The sequence below is a fragment of the Tetrao urogallus genome (assembly GCF_951394365.1).
Source record: "Tetrao urogallus genome assembly, chromosome: 5".
Classification (NCBI taxonomy): Eukaryota; Metazoa; Chordata; class Aves; order Galliformes; family Phasianidae; genus Tetrao; species Tetrao urogallus.
The window spans coordinates 52549507-52567705 of record NC_136818.1 but is presented as its reverse complement, the minus strand read 5'-3'; the positions used below and the strand labels follow the sequence as shown (position 1 = coordinate 52567705).

Genomic DNA, 18199 nt, shown 5'->3' with positions numbered 1-18199 from the left:
AAATGCGCATATACACACGCACCCACACGCGTAACCGCGCACGCCCACGTGACCGCGCCCACGTGACCGCGCCCGCCTGAGCTCTCCCACGCAGGACCGGCCCGCGTTCATCCCCACGCGCGCCCCCCGCCCCGTGACCGTGCCGCGCCGCACGTAGCTCCGCATGGCGCAGATGGCCCCGCTCAGCCTCAGCCGCCTCCGCCGCGGCCTCCGCCACCCCCCCACCCCCGGCGTGAGGCGGCCCCGTGACGGGCGCGGACGTCATCAGGGCGGAGCGGTGCAGAGCCGAGCGGGCGCTGTCCGGAGCCGTGAGTGCCGGCCGGGAGCGGGGATCGTGGGGGTCACCCGGGGGGGGGGTGGCGGGGATAGAGGTCCGAGCTGCCGAGCCCCGGAAGCGGCTGCGCGACGGGTGGCAGCGGGGCCGGCGCGGGGCTTTTCCGGGGGGCGGCTCTGGGCTTCGTGTCACCGCATCCTCCCGTGCCCCCCCCTCCCCTTCGCAGAGGATGCCCCCCACGCTGCCCAGCACCATCGACATCCGCGAGCCCCGCTGGGACCAGAGCACGTTCCAGGGCCGAGCCAAGCACTTCTTCACCGTCACCGACCCCCGCAACCTGCTGCTGTCGGGGGCAGCCCTGGATGAGGCGCGTCGCCTGGTGCTGGCCTACAGGTACAGGACACGGGGGGTCCCACCCGCGCGCGGGACGGTGGTGGGATCTGTGCCGCAGCTGTGCACATCCCACAGGGCGGGCACGGTGCCCCCGGGGCTGACTGAGGATGAGCTGTGGCGTGCCAAGTACATCTATGATTCTGCCTTCCACCCTGACACGGGCGAGAAGATGCTGCTTATTGGGCGCATGTCGGCCCAGGTACCCATGAACATGACCATCACCGGCTGCATGCTGACATTCTATAGGTACTGGCCCCCTCCCCATCCCCAGCACCCCCGGGTGCCTGTGTCCCCCCCTGCCGTGGATGCCCCCCAACGATGCCGGTGCCCGTAGGACCACGCCGGCTGTGGTGTTCTGGCAGTGGGTCAATCAGTCCTTCAATGCCATCGTTAACTACACCAACCGCAGCGGGGATGCCCCCATCACCCCCAGGTGAGTTTTCCCGGCATGGTGGGACATTTGTCCGTGGGGTGGTGGGACGTGGGTGTCAGCTCCTGCCTTTGCAGCCAGCTGGGGACGGCCTACGTGAGCGCGACCGGCGGTGCGGTTGTTACGGCGCTGGGGCTCAAGTCCCTCACCAAGGTAAGGGTGTTCCAGGTGTTTGGGGACAGCCAGCTGTGTCCCCAGAGCCTCTCAGTGACCTGCTCCCTGCTCCCCTCCCAGCACCTGCCGGCCATCATCGGGCGCTACGTGCCTTTTGCGGCTGTGGCTGCTGCCAACTGCATCAACATCCCGCTGATGAGACAGAGGTGGGTGCCCAGCTGCAGGGGGAGACATGGGGACATTGTGGGGAGCAGTGCCTGTGCTCTGCAGAAGCTTTTTGGGGCCCCAAACACCAAAAGGCTGGTTTGGGGGTACCAGCTCCTGATTTTGTCCCAAGAGCTGTGAGTTAATCCCTGAGTGCACACATGGAGTCCAGCCAAGAGCCCCAGCGTGTCACATAGTGCACAGGTGGGGGACCTGGAGGGACACCGACCTCCCTACTTGCTGTGCCTCTGTCCCCCTTCATCCCTGCTGTCCTTACAGGGAGCTCAAAGTGGGGATCCCCATCACAGATGAGAATGGGAACCGCCTGGGTGAGTCCACGGCAGCTGCTCAGAAGGCCATCTTCCAGGTGGTGGTGTCCCGCATCGGGATGGCAGCCCCGGCCATGGGTAAGTGCGCAGCCCCAGCCCTGGCCATGTGAGTCAGGTTCCATGGAGCTCATTTCCTTTTCTTTTGCCCCAGCCATCCCCCCGGTGATCATGAATGTGCTGGAGAAAAGAGCCTTCCTGAAGGTACAGGGGCAGGAGAGTGGGCATAGGGATAGCCCACTAGCACTGTGCTGGAACCCTGCATGGGAACAGCACCTGCCTATCCCACTGACAACAAACTGTCCCCTACAGCGGTACCCGTACCTGAACGCTCCCCTGCAGGTTGGCCTGGTTGGACTCTGGTAAGTGACCCCAGGGTGCGTCCCAGGGAGGTGGGATGAGGGTGATGCCCTGTGCCAGGAACAGGTTTGCACTTGGTAGGACAGATGATGCCTCAGCATCCTTGTTGGCCCCACACTGGGGACTGAGGTCTGGGGCTGGGAGGGCCCCTCATCTCCTGGCTGGCCCCACTGCTCTCCTTGTCTTCTCCATGCAGCTTGGTGTTTGCAACCCCGCTGTGCTGCGCACTCTTCCCACAGAAGAGGTAAGGATGGACATTTTGCCCTGCTCTCTGGAGGTGCTTTTGCTCCTTTGAAGCCAAAGGCTTGCAAATGCCCCCCCAACGCTCCATGTCTCTTGGCAGCTCGATGCAGGTGAGCCGCCTGGAGCCCAGCGTCCAAGCTCAGATCCGGGAGGTGGACCCACAGCTGCACACTGTCTACTTCAACAAGGGGCTGTGAGCACAGGGCCGCTGTGTCGCTGAGCTCAGAGCGTCCCAAGGATGCAGCTGCTGCCCTGTGGCCGCCTCCTGTCCCCGGGTGCTTGGGTACAGCTGAGCCCCCAAACCCAGCAGGCTCCCATCCTAGCACCTCCCCTGAGCTGTGCTTTGCTGCTCTCCTGTCCCTTCATGGGGCTGTCCTGAGGGCCATCAGCCCGGTGCCAGGAGGAGGGGATATTTCCCTGGTGGCACAAGGCTAGTGGCAGCAGGGCTGGGCACTGGGCATGCGGTGCTTCATGAGGGTAGGAACAAAGGGGCCTCGTGTGCTGCTGCCATCCTCCTGCGGTGCTGCACATTGCAGGGACCTTGGGCAATATCATGGGGTGGCTGTGCTGCTGGTGTCCCTGCAAGCTCTGGCCCATGTCCTACCAGGCGTCTCCATCCTGCGTGTTTCCCATACCCAGTGTGTATGTGGCTGTGTTCAGGCTGTGTCCCATGGCATCCCCCAGGCTAGAGCCTCAGATGGATGCTCCCACCCTTGGGCATGGCATCCAGAGAACACAACCCCCCAGAAGCCAGGGCTGAGCACTATGAGATATACAGTGCAGTGGAGGAGGCCGCTCCAGCCTGGGTGTGCGTGCGCAGCTCCCCGTGCGCTCTGCTCTGTGCTGATCCAGGGCTGTAATCTGGCTTTCCCCGGAGCAAATGGCACATTTTAATCTCAGCAGTCCCCATTTTATTCCCTTTAATGCAGCCTTTGCTCAAGGCTCGGCTCCTGCGTGGCTTCCTCCATGGACCTTCTCATATGGCTTTAAGCACATCGCTGTTTCCTCTGGTTATTTTTGTAATACATACTCCATACCTGTATCTACCAAATAATAAAGGCAGCTTTGTTTATACAAAAGCAGAGAGAAGTCCTTTGCTTACCACTCCCCATGCCATGGAAAGGGGCTGGGGGCTGCCATGGGGACGCTATGGGATGGATGCTCAGCACAGAGCACGCAGCACCCATTAGGGATGCAGGAGCAGCCCCCACTCCCCCCAGCCCCGGCATATTGCACATATCTCCCCCGAGCAAGCCATCGGCGGCTTATAAATAATGCAGCCCCTCGCCGTGCAATAAGGGCTTGTCAATTGCTGTTCTGCTCTCATAAATTAAAGATGAAAAGGTACAAGGCTCTTGCCAGAAAAATGAAGACAAATTTTTAATAGCTTGCCAAGACGCGGGGAGAGAGAGAGCGCTCAGGAAAAATGAATTACGTTTTTATTATGTGTTTTATTGTGGTGTAATTGAACGGGATTAGCTGAGAATACAATATATTTCCAGGGCAGAGCAAAGAAAACAAAAATAATGATGACACTTCTCCCTGCCCCCCCCCAGCCTGTGCAGGGACAGCTCGTGCTGCTCTGGGAGCAGCAGATGTGGAGCTATGGATGGTGACACGCTGCAGGTGGCACCGCTGCCACCCTAGTGACACGGTCCTATCCCACAGGTCGCAGTGCTGGGGCTGTCAGGGTCGGGGGGGAGGGGGGGCATCGATTGCTCCCTGGCATTGTTAATGAGCCGCCCAACCACAGGCTTTAACCTTGCCCATAATGAGGGCGAGCGGCAGCAATCCCTCCCGCTCCCCCAGCCTTAATGAGCTAATCAATACTTGTTCTCAGCTTAATTTCCAGCTAATTGCTCTTTAATGACGCCTGGAAATGGGCTGCCCGCTGGCAGGCTCCCCCCTCCCCACAGAGCGTCCCTGGGGTAAGGGGTGCCGGGTGGGGGTCACCTTCCCCGGCTGCGTCCCCAAACCCCTATTACAGGGGGCACGACGTTGTACCCTTGGAGGGGTGTCCCCAGGGTGATCGCATGATGGGGGTGCTTTGAGGTGAAGATAGGTGTGGGGGGGCCGTGTACCTTGCAGGGACAGGGTCAGGCTGTGATGGCAAGGGGACGCAGACGAGGCCAGCAGCGCCCTGGAGGTGGCAGCAGAGACCCCATAGCCTGTCCCCACAGCTTCAAGAGCAGCGTCAGCCTCCAGGGCCCTGGAAGTGTTTAGGCCAGCAAACGCAAAGGAGCCCCCAGACACTCTGACTGCAGCTCGTATGGGATGGGGCACCCTGTACCAAAATGGGGACAGAGTTCCCAGTCCAGGTCCCCAGATCCCAGCCAGAGATGGCCCTTGGTGGAAGTGCTGGAGATGACCTCGTGGGTGGCGGACACACTGGTGGCAAGGAGAGCACCAGCGCTAGGCTGGGAAAAGCAACAGCCATGGGCAATGCTATTTTCATGGGGGTGGGATTGCAGAGCACGGCCCCCTCACCCCAACTTCATAGGGCTGCATCCCATTGTAGAACCTGGCTGAGCTCCTAGTTGCTCTGTGCCTGGGGTCAGGGGGGAGCCTGGTATGTGGCAGGGGGGTGGGAACCATGCTCCTGACCCCAAGGTGTCAAAGCTGGCAGGAGGATGCTGAGCAGAACGCTTGGGGAGAGGGCAGTCCCTACAGCCCCCAGGAACTGGATGACCCACAGAGGTGATGGACTGCAGAGTGCCCAGTGACAGTGTCCCTCACCACCCAGACAGTGCTGCTGGGGGCCCCCTGGGAAACCTGCATCCCTCCTGCACACAGCTGCAGCCGCTTCCCCAAGAATTTGCTGACGGGTTTGTTCTGGGCAGGAATTTGCTGTGGGGAAACCTGAGCCTGGTGGTGTGGGCCCTGCTTGGCACATGGGGTGGGGCCTCGTCCCCAACAGGGTCCAGTGGGATGCAGCTAGGTCTCCACTGAGACACACGTGGAGCCAGAGTCAGAGTGGCAGGAAGCAGAGATGGGTATTGAGCTGAATCACAGGAGATTCAAGTTAGGATTAGAATCAGCCTCCGTGCTCTGAGAGCCATCCGGCGGGCCAGCAGCCCTGCTGACACGTGCTTTGCCCCGGGCGTCACTCAGCCTTCCGCCCTGCCAGAACTGACACAGTGTTGAGTCATCTGGCCCACGGCCTCTTTTCCAGGGTGGGATTTTGCTCGTCAGCCTCAGCCTGTTGGGATCAGCCAGCACATCAGCCCAGGGCATGGCCGGGGCAACCTGGGATGGGCATGGAAGTAGTGATGGATGCACATGTTAGAACCCAGGAGGGATGCCACAGCTGAGGAGCATCGCAGGGGACCATCACTGCGGGTAATAGTGATGAGAGCAGGTGGAGCCTTCCCACAGCCCTGAGATGCGCTATGCAATGAGGTACACTGACTGAACCAGAGCACAGCTCCTCATTAAGCACAGGTTAGATCTCCCACCCCCCTAATTCAGAGCTGCTGATATTTATTAGCGCATTCAACAGTCTCATTAAGCGGGATGTTTAATTACCTGCCAGGCTGGGGCTCCATCTTTTTCCCAGAGATGAGCTAAGCTGTTTCCAGGTGCTGGGTTGGGCAAAGGCAGCACTGGACATAGGGATGTCCCAACTAAGGGGCACAGTTCCTCCCAGCTCTCCCTCTCCAAAATACTCCTGGAGGTGCACAAAGTGGTACCTCAGCCCCCCCAGCTCCCAAAGCAGCCTCAGCAGTGCTCCTCCAGCCTCAGCTGCCCCAAATCCCACAGCTCCCAGCCCAGCCATGGGGCTGGAGGCCACCAAAGGGGAAGCAGAACCGGCAGGAAGCCCCTCGGCAGCACAAAGCTTTGTGCATTTTCCATCCTTAGCCTCGGCCAGATTTGTAGCATGCCTGAACGAAAGCTCCGGAGCCCAGAGTGGATTTGCAGCAGAGTTTTGGAAAGCAAAAGCGGATTTTTGCGGTGCAGAGAAAGAAACCAGATCCATCAAGGGGTCCCGGGATGGTTTTGGCTTTGCAGATTTGCCACAGAAGCAAATCTCACAAATTCTTTGCAGGGAGTTGAGGGGGGGGGCTGCAGGCTCCCCCAGCACAGCGCTTATGCTCAGCCTAGGACAGAGGTGGGTGCCTTCGTAGATCCCACTGGGGAAACTGAGGCACGGGGGCTCTGGAAGCTGCGTGTTGCTGACGGATGGAAGATCCCGGCCCGGCAGGGAAGGGGTGGCCGCCAGCGCAGGGCCCGTCCGGAGCTGGGCCGGGGCCCGCGGGGGGCGTGGGGACTGGCGTGGCGCTGACATCACGGCCGGTGGCAGCGGAGCCCCGCGCCGCGCGGCTGCCAAAGCCATTGTGCATCGCAGCCGTCGGTGAGGCCCGCACAGCGTTCCGGTAAGTGCTGTCGCGAGCGGGACCCTCACCCCGGGACAACCCTCATAGAGATTCGGGGTAGCGTTGTATCGTCCGCCCCTTTCCTGGCCCCTTTTCCTGGGGTTGGAGCTTTCCTCCCTGCAGTCCGGAGACAGGGAGGGAGGGCAAGCAGGACCATCCCCCCCCCCCCCCCCCCGCCCCTTTTCCCCCGCTGCCGGGGGGTCTCCGGTTAATGGGGCAGAACTCTGCTCTCCCTTTTGTAATCCGGGGGGGTAACAAATCCCTGTCAGGCTTACTTTGGGCTGCCTTAGTCTGGCTCCTGTGGGGCTACCAGGGGGCTGAAGCCCCGCCAGGGGAGTGGGGGCTCCCAGAAGGGGGTCAGGTGCGCCTCTCCATGCTGGATTTTACCTCTCTGCCTCCACTTGCTGTAGGGCAGATGGCTGTAACTTCACTCTGCCCCTCCAGCACAGGAGGTGAAAGCTGGGGGCTGGGGGAGGGCACAGCTCAGATGGACCTGCACATCCTCCCCAGCAGAGATGGGATGCCTGAGGGCCGATTGGCCCCTCTGCTTGCTGCAGGAGAGGGGTTAACATAGGCTGGGGGGTGAGAACCCCGTTGTTCTCACTTGTGCACCGAGTTCCCTGGTGCTCAGCCACCAGTGTGATAACTGTGGAATTTGCAGAGTTTTCCTGGTGTGGCGAGATGTGGGGCTCAGAGCAGGGAGAGGAGGACAAAAGCCAGGCATGACTGGGAGCATCCTTCTGGCTCCGTTCCCCTGGGCTGGCTGCCTCCTGCATGGAAAGAGCCCTTAATCTGCTTCTCTGGGCAGTGATGGAGGGAAAAATCCTCATGACTTTTGAGGAGAGGTGAGAAAAGGAGAGGGGTGTCTGGCTCCAGAGCTGCTCCCTGAGAGGAGCAGAGCACAAAGCAGTCAGGAGAATATGAGGCAGCCCCTCAAGTGGGATTACAACAGGCTGTGTTCTATCTGCTGGGGGAGAAGGCTGAAGCCTGTGGGTATGGGTCAGCATCCAATCAGGGAAGCGGATGAAGGGGTTGCACAGCAGCACATTTTGGGGGTGGGAGCCGCTTTTGTAGCATAGTAGGAGGTGGAGGATCCCAAGATGTGGCACATCACACAGTGCTGCTATCACATGTTCTCTTCCTTGCAGATCGCGATGGCCGCTTGGCTCTGACCCATCCAAATCTCCACCCGAGTGATGCTGGAACCGGGCTCTGGGAGCAGCCACAAGGATGCCTGAGGTGCTGAGCTCCTCCTGCCTGCTGCTCTCCCTGCTCACCCTGCACTGGGCTTGCCTCCAACCCGGCCGAGCTTTCCCCAGCAGCGCTGAGTACCTGCAGCGGGGCTGGCAGCGGCTGCTGGAGGAGGGTGAGGGCTGTGCCGAGTGCCGGCCAGAGGAGTGCCCGGTGCCGCGCGGCTGCCTGGCCGGCACGGTGCGGGATGCCTGCGACTGCTGCTGGGAGTGCGCCAACCTGGAGGGACAGATCTGCGACCTGGACAACACCAACCACTTCTATGGCAAATGCGGGGAGCACCTGGAATGCCAGCTGGAGGCTGGAGACCTGCAGCGTGGCGAGGTGCCTGAGCCCCAGTGTGCCTGCCTCTCGCACCAGGCGCTGTGCGGCTCTGACGGGCGCACCTACCCCCAGATCTGCCGCTTCCTCGAGTCTGCCCGTGCCCACCCCGATGCCAACCTCACCGTGGTCCATGAGGGTCCCTGCGAGGCAGGTAGTGCGTGAGGAGAGGGAGCGCAAGGATGGGAGGTTGGCTTCGATATTTCAACCAGAGGCCCCTCTGCAGTGGGTCTGGTGCAGGGGGAGGCTGTGCCAAGTCGGCTCGGGATTTATGGGAGGCAGTGAGCACTGCCGGCTGGGGCAGAGCCAGGCGTCGTTAGCGAGTTTTTGGCTGCAGCGTGCATGGAGTGTGGCTGGGGCCAAGGAACGCCCCAGGAACGTGGCTCCTTCATGGAAAGCTGGGCCAGGTCAGGGGGCTGCACTGCTTCCATCTCCCGTTTGAAGCCATGTGTGTGACTGTGGGGCTTGGGACAACCCTCTGACACCACTCACTGCAGCTCAAGGAGGGGATTGGGGTTGACTTTGTTTTCTGTATCTTGTGGTATCTTTGAGCTTTTTCCCTCTTGGCTGCCAATAAGAGCTGGGACAGGCACAGGGAGAGGAGAGATTTGTGGCCAGTACAGGAGACCTGAAGGCTGCATCACAGGGGAGCTCCTTGTTCAGGTGGGGGAAGTGAGGCTGGGAGGAGTTGGAGCCCTCCATGGGTCACTGGGGAGCTGGGGGGTGACCTTCTGCAAGTATGCGTGAGGAGAGGGGAATGGGAAGGGTCCTGGCATCACTACCAGAGCCTGATACCCTCAGCCCAGTATTCTTCCCTGTCTCCTCCCCATCTTCTATTCCCAGAGCCTCAAATCACCTCCCCTCCTTATGATGTGTGGAATGTCACTGGCCAGGACATCATCTTTGGCTGCGAGGTCTTTGCCTACCCCATGGCGTCCATCGAGTGGAGGAAGGATGGCACAGAGATGCTTCTGCCAGGAGATGACCCCCACATCTCTGTCCAGGTGAGTGGCTGGCATAGGGGATGGTGACCGAGATGTAAAAACATATCTGGTCATTGCTGAACTTGTATACACGGGACTGCACAGGGGGATCAGCCTGGTTCATCTCTGCTTACCATGCATGCATTCTGCCTGTGGCCAGCCCCAAATATAGCTCTCTTGGGTCATACCCAGCTATTATAGGGTGTGGATGGAGGCATCCTCCATCCCTGGCCACTGCACTGAAATAGCTGCCTGCAAACACAGCTGCAGCACAGCTGGGGCCGGAGGAAGCTGTTTCTTGTTGGGGACAAACAGGACATAGCACGGTTGGCGCCAGGGAGCTTAGGGCTGGCTCCCACCCCAGAGCAGTGCTTAATAGGGTAAAGAGAGCTTCTCCGCATCTCCCTTCTCACAACCCCAAAGGGTCATCCCAAGGGGGGTTCCCTCACCCTGGGGCTCACTGCTGTCTCTCCCTTTGCAGTTCAGAGGTGGCCCCCAGAAGTACGAGGTGACCGGCTGGCTGCAGATCCAGGGCGTGCGGGTGACGGATGAGGGCACGTACCGCTGCTTCGCCAGGAACAGGGTCGGGGCTGTGATGGCAGTGGCCAGCCTGACCGTCCTCACTCCGGGTGAGCAGAGGGAGGGGACCTTTGGGCAGGGCACTGGCTTTCAAGGGTGGCAGTGTCACAGAGTTCCCGTGCTGCTGTTTCAGACCAGCTCAACCTGACGGGCTTGTCCTTGCCGGAACCCCGTGCCGTGCCTGAGGACTATGCGGACAGCGAGGAGGAGTACTACTAGCCCAGCTGCGGAGCTTGGCACTGAGCAGCACTCGCCCCATGGTGCTTTGGGGTCAGGGATGGATCCAGAGCACACACCCCAGCCCTGAACAACTCTCTGAACACCTCTGTTTGAGGCTGGGCACACAGAATCAGAGAATGGCCTGGATTGGAAAGGACCTCAAGGATCATGAATCTCCAACCCCTCTGTCACAGGCAGGGCCACCTCCCCATTTAATACTAGACCAGGTTGCACAGGGCCCCATCCATTCTGGCCTTGAACACCTCCAGGGACGGGGCATCCACAACCCCTCTGGGCGGCCTGTTCCAGATGACAGTGTGGCTTGTGTGTCACCCTCAGGCAGGGACACCCAGGAGCTTGCTGCCAAAACACCCTTCTTTCCCATCTTGTTCTTAACCAGAAAAGTAGTGATTTGAGGCAACCTGACATTTGTGGTTTCACCCCTGGACAATGTTGTCCTGAAAGCCCACGTGGCCACAAACGCTTTGGCCTTTTTGGATCGGCTTTATGCTTCTTCTCCCAAGCAGCTCTCTATGCTGACATCTCAGTGAGTGATGAGCCAAGTGTACACGCAGGGCTCTGAGCAACCAACAGGGATCGTCCCATGGGGTCCCTCCAGGTTGGCTGCTCTCCTTCCCTTTCTTCTTTCTTTCCTTCCTCTTTCTCTTGAGAGCTGGCTCAGACGATGCAATTACAGCATCAAAACCTGAGCGAGCAAATAAAAGGGGTTTGTCTGAAGTTGGCAGCGGCCTGAAATTCCTTCAGCCAGTAAGGCTGGGCTGGCCCCCACCCATGCTGCAGCCAGTAATGCCTCCCCAACCCCACCAGGTCCCTGCACCTCTGCGGTGTCTCCTGGGCTCTTTCCATGATGGTGAATTCCGTGGAGCTGGGACAGCCCTGGCTCCTGTGCTGCTTCTGCTGCTGCCTGAGCCGTTTTCCCCCACTGCTAATCCCCTCCCTGTTCTGTACACCAAGTGTTTGTGGAACTGGGCCATGCTGTGGCTGTGGCTGCAGTAGGGAAACCTGAGAGCATCCCATGGCTCGGAGCCACCTGGCCCTTTGCTGGCCCCTAGCCATGCTCCTGTGCCAGCCCTGCCTGTGCCACTGCGTCACCAGGCTGGTGGGGACTGAGGGGCTGGAGCCCATCCATAGGGCAGCAGCTGCAAATCCGGGTCTCCACTCCCTGCAAGGCAGTGGGGTTGGTGTCCCCTGTGCCACTTAAAAATTAAAGGAGCTGATATCGCTATGTGCCTGGAATCGGTCACTGCCACAGAGCATAATTGAGGTTATTTGTTGCCTCTGAAATGTTTGGTCAGCTCTGCACGGGTGCCTCCTTGAGGGGATGCATGAGGATAATGCTCAGCTCCGGGCACCTAGAGGGTTCTGGGGATCTGGGGAGCCTCACTAATATGGCCACCAGGTGCATATGCCCCAGCACCTCCTGTCTGCCCAGGGCTCCATGATACCAAAGGCTATCGCAGGGCTGGGGACAAAGGAAAGGGCCCCATCCTGCTGTCACCCAGGGATGTGCGCTGAAGGAGCGGTCAAACCTCCACCAAACCCAAAGCCCTGTAGGGTACATGCAAGATTGGTGCTTCTTCATTTGGTCACCCCAAATGTTTTGGCTGCTCTGGTTGTGCACTCACAGATCCAGCTCTGGAATCAGTTGCTTTCTGCCACAGATCTGTGGTTTCCTGAGCCCAAATCCACAGTGCATGCAACCCCTGCTGCTGGGTTTTTCCACAGCCTCTTGCACGAAGGCACATTCTGATCCACAGGACGCTCCAGGACCAGGGTGGTGACTGCCCAGGGGTGACACGAGGGTGCCCTAATGGACATTCTCAGTGCTCGTCCCACCCTCGCGTCCTGGTGCTGCTAGCGGCTTGTTCAGGCGCACGCATCCTGAGCAGCCACCGAACCACGGGGAGCGGGAGCTGCAGTCCTCCCAGCAGCTGCCGCCGTCCTTCCCCGGACTCGGGGGACCGCAGTGCTGTTCCCATCCACCGCCGAACAGTGCCACCTCCCGGCGGAGCCACCGCGGGACGCGGAACTGAGCACCCGATGCAGCTCCCTCGCTTGGCCGCGGGGAAACTAAGGCGCAGAGCAGCCAAGCTATAGAGACTCAAGAGCTGCGGCCACCTGCGAGCAGGACCTCTGTCCCCAGCCTGTCCCAAACCCTGGGAACAGCAGCATCTCTTGTACCCTCTGCACGGTGACCCCTCCTCACCCCAATTCAGGTTGAAGAAGAGCATTTCCCTGCCTCTGCCCAGCACTTACGCTGGCTGATAAATAAAATGGAAACTAATCCTCCAGTGTTTGCAGCAAATGGGTCTCCACGGGGGGTGGCTTTCAATAATTCGAATGCCGCCGCAGCGCAGAGCCCACGCCAGTGGGTTTTAATAAACACTGCCGTAATGTGACATGCAATTTATTATTCAGCTTAAAACAGGAAGCAATGAGTTTAATAACAGCGGCAGGTTGCCATCTCTGGCACTGTGAGGTGCTGGCTGAGAGGGGGTGGCACGTCCCCCAAACTGAGGCGCTGGGATTGGGGTATGCTTTGGGGAGCGCTGGTTTGGCTGTGCCTGATGCCTAGGGGGTTATCCGGGCAGTGTGGGGGGATGGCCTTATCGCAGAGCTGGCTGCTATCTCTCCTCATAGTGTTTTTGGCCCTGGGGCTGTTCTCTGTCACTTCTCTGGTCCGTAACAGCCGGAGGCAGGCGGAAATGGGAGCCTCCGTGCCTGGTCCCTGCTGCTTCCAAAGTGGGGAGATCTGGCTCACAATTACCATGCCTTTGGCTTGGCAGGCCTCAAAGTGTGAGTGATGGCAGCAGCCGCTGCACCCATGAAGGCTGGGGGGTGCCTGTGCTATTCCATGGCTTGCCAGCCCCATGCCCCGGGGAAACTGCAGCTCCTGGGTGAACAACCTGTAAATTCACATCCCAGATCTGGGATGTCCTGGGAGTGCAGTGATGGACTGGAGCACATCAGAATGGGTCTCCTGACCTCGAGTCACCCCAAACCCCACCTCTCTCTCTCTGCCACCCACCCACGGTTATGGAAGGGTTAAGCTGAAGGTCCCAGCTGAGCAAGTGCTCTCTGGGACATCCCGCAGCTGCCCAGTGTCCCCTCTGCCCCTGCCCTTATCCATCTCTCTTATGCACCCGGGCAGGATCAGGGTGCTTCCCTCTGCCTCCTGATGAGGAGCAGAGCTGGTGGAAGTGGGGATGGGGTCCATAAAAAGGAATCCCTGTTCCTGGGTCAGGGGCCAGCATCTGGGCAGGGACATTTTGCTTGTCCTGTGCCAGAGCATCCCTAGCAGCATGGATGCTGCCTTGGATGTGCTGTTTAATTAAATGTGAAGGGCTCCCGTGCTTCAGCCCTTGCTGCAGCCTGAGCGACTTCAGGAAAGAGGCCTTTTATTAAAAGAGAGAGAGGCTCTGCCAGGCAGCCATCAAACAGCACATTTAATTGTCTCGGCTTGTTTAGCTGTCGTGCTGGGAGGGATGTGCTCCCATCCAGGTCCCCAGGCTGTGCAGCTCAGGAGGATTGCTGGGGTTGGGAGCTGCACCTGGGGTACCAAGCCCACAGCTTCATCCTGGGGGAGAATATTTGGTGCTGTGTTTGGTCTCCAGGAGAGAGCCACAGCTTTCCCCTGTCTGGGCCAGGCTAGAACTCAGCATTGGGAGAGGAAAACAAAGATCAAGAGGGGGAGGAAATGTGGGCTTTTATCAAAATCTCCTACTTCAAAGTTGTCCGGCTGAAGTGCTCCCCTTTGGTTTAATTTGAAGTGATGTTTCCTTCAGCGACTGCAGTAAATGGCATCAAATGAGGCTGAAGCAGCCGGAAAGCCTGGAGAGGAAGCCTGTCCTTGGGGAACGGCTGGAGTCAGACCTTCCCTGCGAGTTCAGCCACAAGATGGGGACAGGAGGTGGAGCTCCTGCCCTGTCCTGGGGCTCTGCAGAGGGGCTTTGGGTCCAGTTACTTCCAGCCCCATTACTGCAGTGTTCTCTGCCCCTATCCCACTAGGGCAACCCCTGGTTTTGAGGGTGATGCAGCTGCAGATCTACCCTGGTGCATCCCCCAGCCCGCAGCCCATGGGGCTTTGGCAGCCCCTCCACATGGCTGAGAGCTAAACCAGACCGCAACAAGCTGCAGGCGACTTGCAGGGGAAGGGGCACAAATCCATCTTCCTGATGGAGCACTCTGGGCTGCCTTGAAACTGAAGAGGATATTCCCCTTCTCCCTGCTCCCATGGCCAGGGAATCGCCCCTCTTTAGAAGTATAAGAAGGATGAGCAGAACCATATTCTCTTCTCCCATCCTGGCATCCCTGCTCCAAGATGACAGGTCACTTCTTCCTCCCCACGCCCCCTCCTCTGCCTCCCCCAGCTCCGCTAAGCGCTCCTGGCTGCTCTGGGATGAAGCAGGCGGGCTCAGAGTTCATGGGAGCCGTACCTGTGCTTTGTCTTCATCTGTCACCCCTGCTGACAGTCAGATCCATCTTAAACTGGGAGCGAGAGGGGAAGAGAGGGAAGCAATAATTAACCTCTGCGCGGGCCGCTCCCGAAATGCCGTGCTCTGGTGATGCACGAGGAGACGGCAGTGACACTTTTATTGCTGCTCCAGCGCTGCGCAGTGCGTGGAGGAGGTGATGTGGCTGGGCTGGGACACCTGAGGCTTTATTATGGCAGAGGATCCATGGGGCACGTGGCTCAGCTGGGGTGTGGGTCGGTGGTCTGCATAGGCCTTGGGGGGAGATTTGGGGCTCTAGGTTGATGTGGCGATACATGACATGCAACTGGACCTTGTCCTGGCACTGCTGGGACTGTCAGAGCAGTGGCAGCACTTTCCTGCATACCGATGCCCACTCAGCAGCTGTTGCAGTTTCATCTATTAGAAAAGTGAGAGCAAATCAGTGCCAGCTATGCTTGCAGCCAAACCCCAGGTTGTGCCAATCCAAAGGGGCTCTTGGCACAGCCAGGGAGGCACTAAGCCCAGGTGGGTTGGCATCCTGGCAAGGGGCAGCACCCTGAACTGCAAGCATCGCAGTGAGCCCCAGAACAGAACACAGCCTGAAGCAGATATCACAGCACACTGAAGCAGATATCACCTGTATGAGTTGGAGACGGGGGAAACTGAGTCATGGAGGGTGGGACTGATGTCTCTAAGTCTCATACATTTCCTTCTTCTAATTGCAAGAGCATCTGCTGAGAACCAGACAGCAGGCTGAGGAATGTCCAGCACCAGGGAAAACTAGCCAGTTTAGCTTTGCAGGGACACTTTGCCAGGGGCAGAGGGAGAAAACTCCTCTTAACACCATAACCAACCTGACAGGCTGCAGGCAGGGCCACGTGCAAGTTCTGCCAGCTCCCTGCATTGAGCAGCGTGAAGCTTGACCACTCCCTGCACAGATGGGGGTTTAATCAGCCCCAGTTTAAGCACATGGGTGTTCAGTGCTAATCCAATTTCCCTCCATTCATTAGGATGGTTATTCATCACTTGGGAATGATGAAAGCCTGCGGGTCTGTGTGGGTGCTGGGGAGCAGTACCGCTTGATGCCAGCATGAGGCTGAGCATCCTTCCCATACTGACCACCAGCAGGGATGGGGATGGTCCCTCAGCCCCTGAGCTGCAACAAGGTGCAAGCTAGGATTGCTCTGCTGGGGTCTGGGGCTGAGTTATCCTCAGGGTCATCCATCAGCTGGCTGCGATAGGAGCTGATCTACAATGGAATGTACCCAGGTGGAGGGATGCTGAGCTAGGAGAGGGGTGGGAAGACATTTCCATGTCCTGAAGACCTTGCATGGAGGTTCTACTGCCCACATTACCATGGAGCTGCCTCCTGGCAATATCTCTGTGCTGTGGCCTCTCTGGCTGGGAGCTGGCATGTAGGGTGCCCTCTTCCCTCTGGACCTGAACACATGTTGAGGCCCTGAGATCACCCCATTGGTTTGGGGTCTCCTTTGCCTCCATCCTCACCCATTCCCACTTCTCCTTCCCCTCCACCAAGCACTGATCCCATCACCTGAACCCCAGCTCATGGCACCCGTGGGCTCCCCCCAGCCTTCTTCCATCCAGCACCCTCCTTTCCACGTTGTGCCCCAGCCACGCAGAGATGCCCCAGCACCAGCACCCCTCTACCTTCCGAATGGGGCTGGTGGTTGTGTTTGATGGGAGCAATCCATCTCCATCAATGTAATGACCGTTCCCATTAATCGGCCATAAACTAATAAAGTAAGCACTTTCCCCTCCATCCCCGCCACCCCCCCTAAACTTCATTAAGTCTTTAGCACATTAATATGTCTTACTTAGTGTCTGCTTTGGCCTCTGATGTTGTTGGGTTTTTTATTATTTTCCCTCTCTTTTTCTGTGGGTAGCAGGGGTTTACCTGCTGATGCTATTCCCTGCAGCCCTTAGGAAGCTCTGACAGCCTGGGCCATCCCCAAGGCAGCAGCATGGTGCAGGCAAGTGGGAAAGAAAGGGAAAGGGATGGGGGTGGCAGAGTGAGGCGGGGATAAAAGATCCCGTACACCTCCAAATTAAATTTGTGATGCCTGGCATCAGATGGGCCCGCAGCCAGAGATTAATTCAACTGATCAAGTTATAAAGAGCGCTGCGGCGGGTAATCAATCTTGGAGCTGTCAGGCAAATAGGCAGCAGTATTAACCTGGCAGAGCTCACACACATGCGCGCGCACGCAGAAGCCCTTTCAATTCCTTTTGCATAGAGCGTTATTTCCCAGCCTCGTTGGGTTGGGAAGGGCTGGGGGAGGCGGGGGCAGCACCGCTTTGCTCTCTTGTCCCATAGCCCAGCAATGGCCCCATTGAAGAAGAGCGTCATCCTCCCCCTTTCCATCTCTAAAGGGCAGCACTTGGCCTTGAAGTTGGAAGTCTATAGGGTCCGTTTTCTGGAGTCATCTGGTTCAGTGCCAGGTGGCTGGGGCAGGTCCTAGGTGTATGGAGTCCAAAAGGCCTCATACTGACTCGACGGGGGGAAGGACGTTCATGGGAAAGAATAGGGACAGGGTATGGGCTGGGAATGGGCTGCTTGGGAAAATGGCAAAAGGGCAGGATTTAGGGTAGAGGCTGGAGAACCCTGCAGTGACTGAGAGATCCCCAGTGCCCAATAGGATCACTACCTGGAAATGGTCCCGGTGTTGGTCTCAAGGCTGATTGAGGGAATGAAGGCAGGGCTCTATTCCTGATGGCCACTCCAGCCCCATCCATGTGCAAGATCTTGGTTTGTGAAACCCTTCAGGCTCTGGGTGCTCCTCTGCCATGAGCCCTCCCTCTGATGCGGGTCCTGGGGGGCTGCAAAACCATGTGGAGCTCTTCAGTTTCAAGCTGTGCTGCCCCATGACCGATTTAGTGCCTGAGTTCTCCTGCTGTCCTTCCCAGTGCCAAAGCTGTGAGCCATCAGTGTGACACAGGCAGGGCACATGGTCCAGGCTGATGGGAACGCTGTGGCCTTTCCTGGAGCCTCAAGTGGGTCCTTCCAAACTGCATAGGATATTCTGAGAAACGCGTTGGGGTGGGAACCGGCATCCCTGCAGGAGGGATGCTTTGCAAGCCAGGACCCCGGTCAACCATCTCAACATCCTCTCGCTCCCACGGTTTCCCTGAATGTCCCCTTCAAGGGCTGTCACTCAGCCTGGGCACCCGGCACGGCTACAGCTGGCAGCCAGCAATCCCGTCTGTGCCTGGAATGTACGGAAGTAGAGCGAGTGAGCTGCTCTTGGGGTTGGGATCCAAAGGGGATGGATGTAGGGGAAGGATCTCTGGGACCAACTCTCACCCAGTGCCAGGCACACGGCCAGAGGTCTCCTCCTCTCTGTGGGTCTCCTCTTCTCTGCTCAGAGTGCAAGGCCATGACAGGAGGCACCAGCACCCATCCCCCTCCTGCTGCCCCTGCCTCTGATTGATGTTGCAGCATCTTTCCGTTGACAAACACCTGTATCCTCCTCCAGCTACGGGGCTCCAGGCGAGGGGCCGCATCCGGCTGCCAACTGCTCTTGCTCAGCTCATGTTAGTGGATATTGGAACTGGTCGGTGCCAAAGTCTTCTCCAATTAATCTTCTCTCTCCCCTCCTCACTAGGCTGAATCCTGGGGAGGATCCATCGATCTCAG

General features: G+C 58.7%; 2 protein-coding genes across 2 annotated transcripts; both read left to right on the top strand.

Annotated features, from left to right (window-relative positions):
* Positions 1-503: 503 nt before the first annotated feature.
* Positions 504-2541, top strand: SFXN3 (sideroflexin 3; the record flags this gene model as incomplete). The annotated part of the gene is made up of 10 exons (XM_079535776.1): positions 504-667; positions 743-913; positions 1002-1100; positions 1175-1250; positions 1332-1417; positions 1695-1822; positions 1896-1945; positions 2054-2103; positions 2298-2345; positions 2445-2541. The coding sequence occupies 10 exons, from the start codon at positions 504-506 to the stop codon at positions 2539-2541; spliced, it is 969 nt and encodes a 322-aa protein (XP_079391902.1).
* A 5406-nt stretch (positions 2542-7947) lies between these two features.
* On the top strand, positions 7948-10070 carry KAZALD1 (Kazal type serine peptidase inhibitor domain 1; the record flags this gene model as incomplete). Its single annotated transcript, XM_079535242.1, has 4 exons — positions 7948-8443; positions 9133-9293; positions 9754-9901; positions 9985-10070. 4 exons carry the CDS (start codon positions 7948-7950, stop codon positions 10068-10070), a joined length of 891 nt encoding a protein of 296 aa, XP_079391368.1.
* Positions 10071-18199: the final 8129 nt, after the last annotated feature.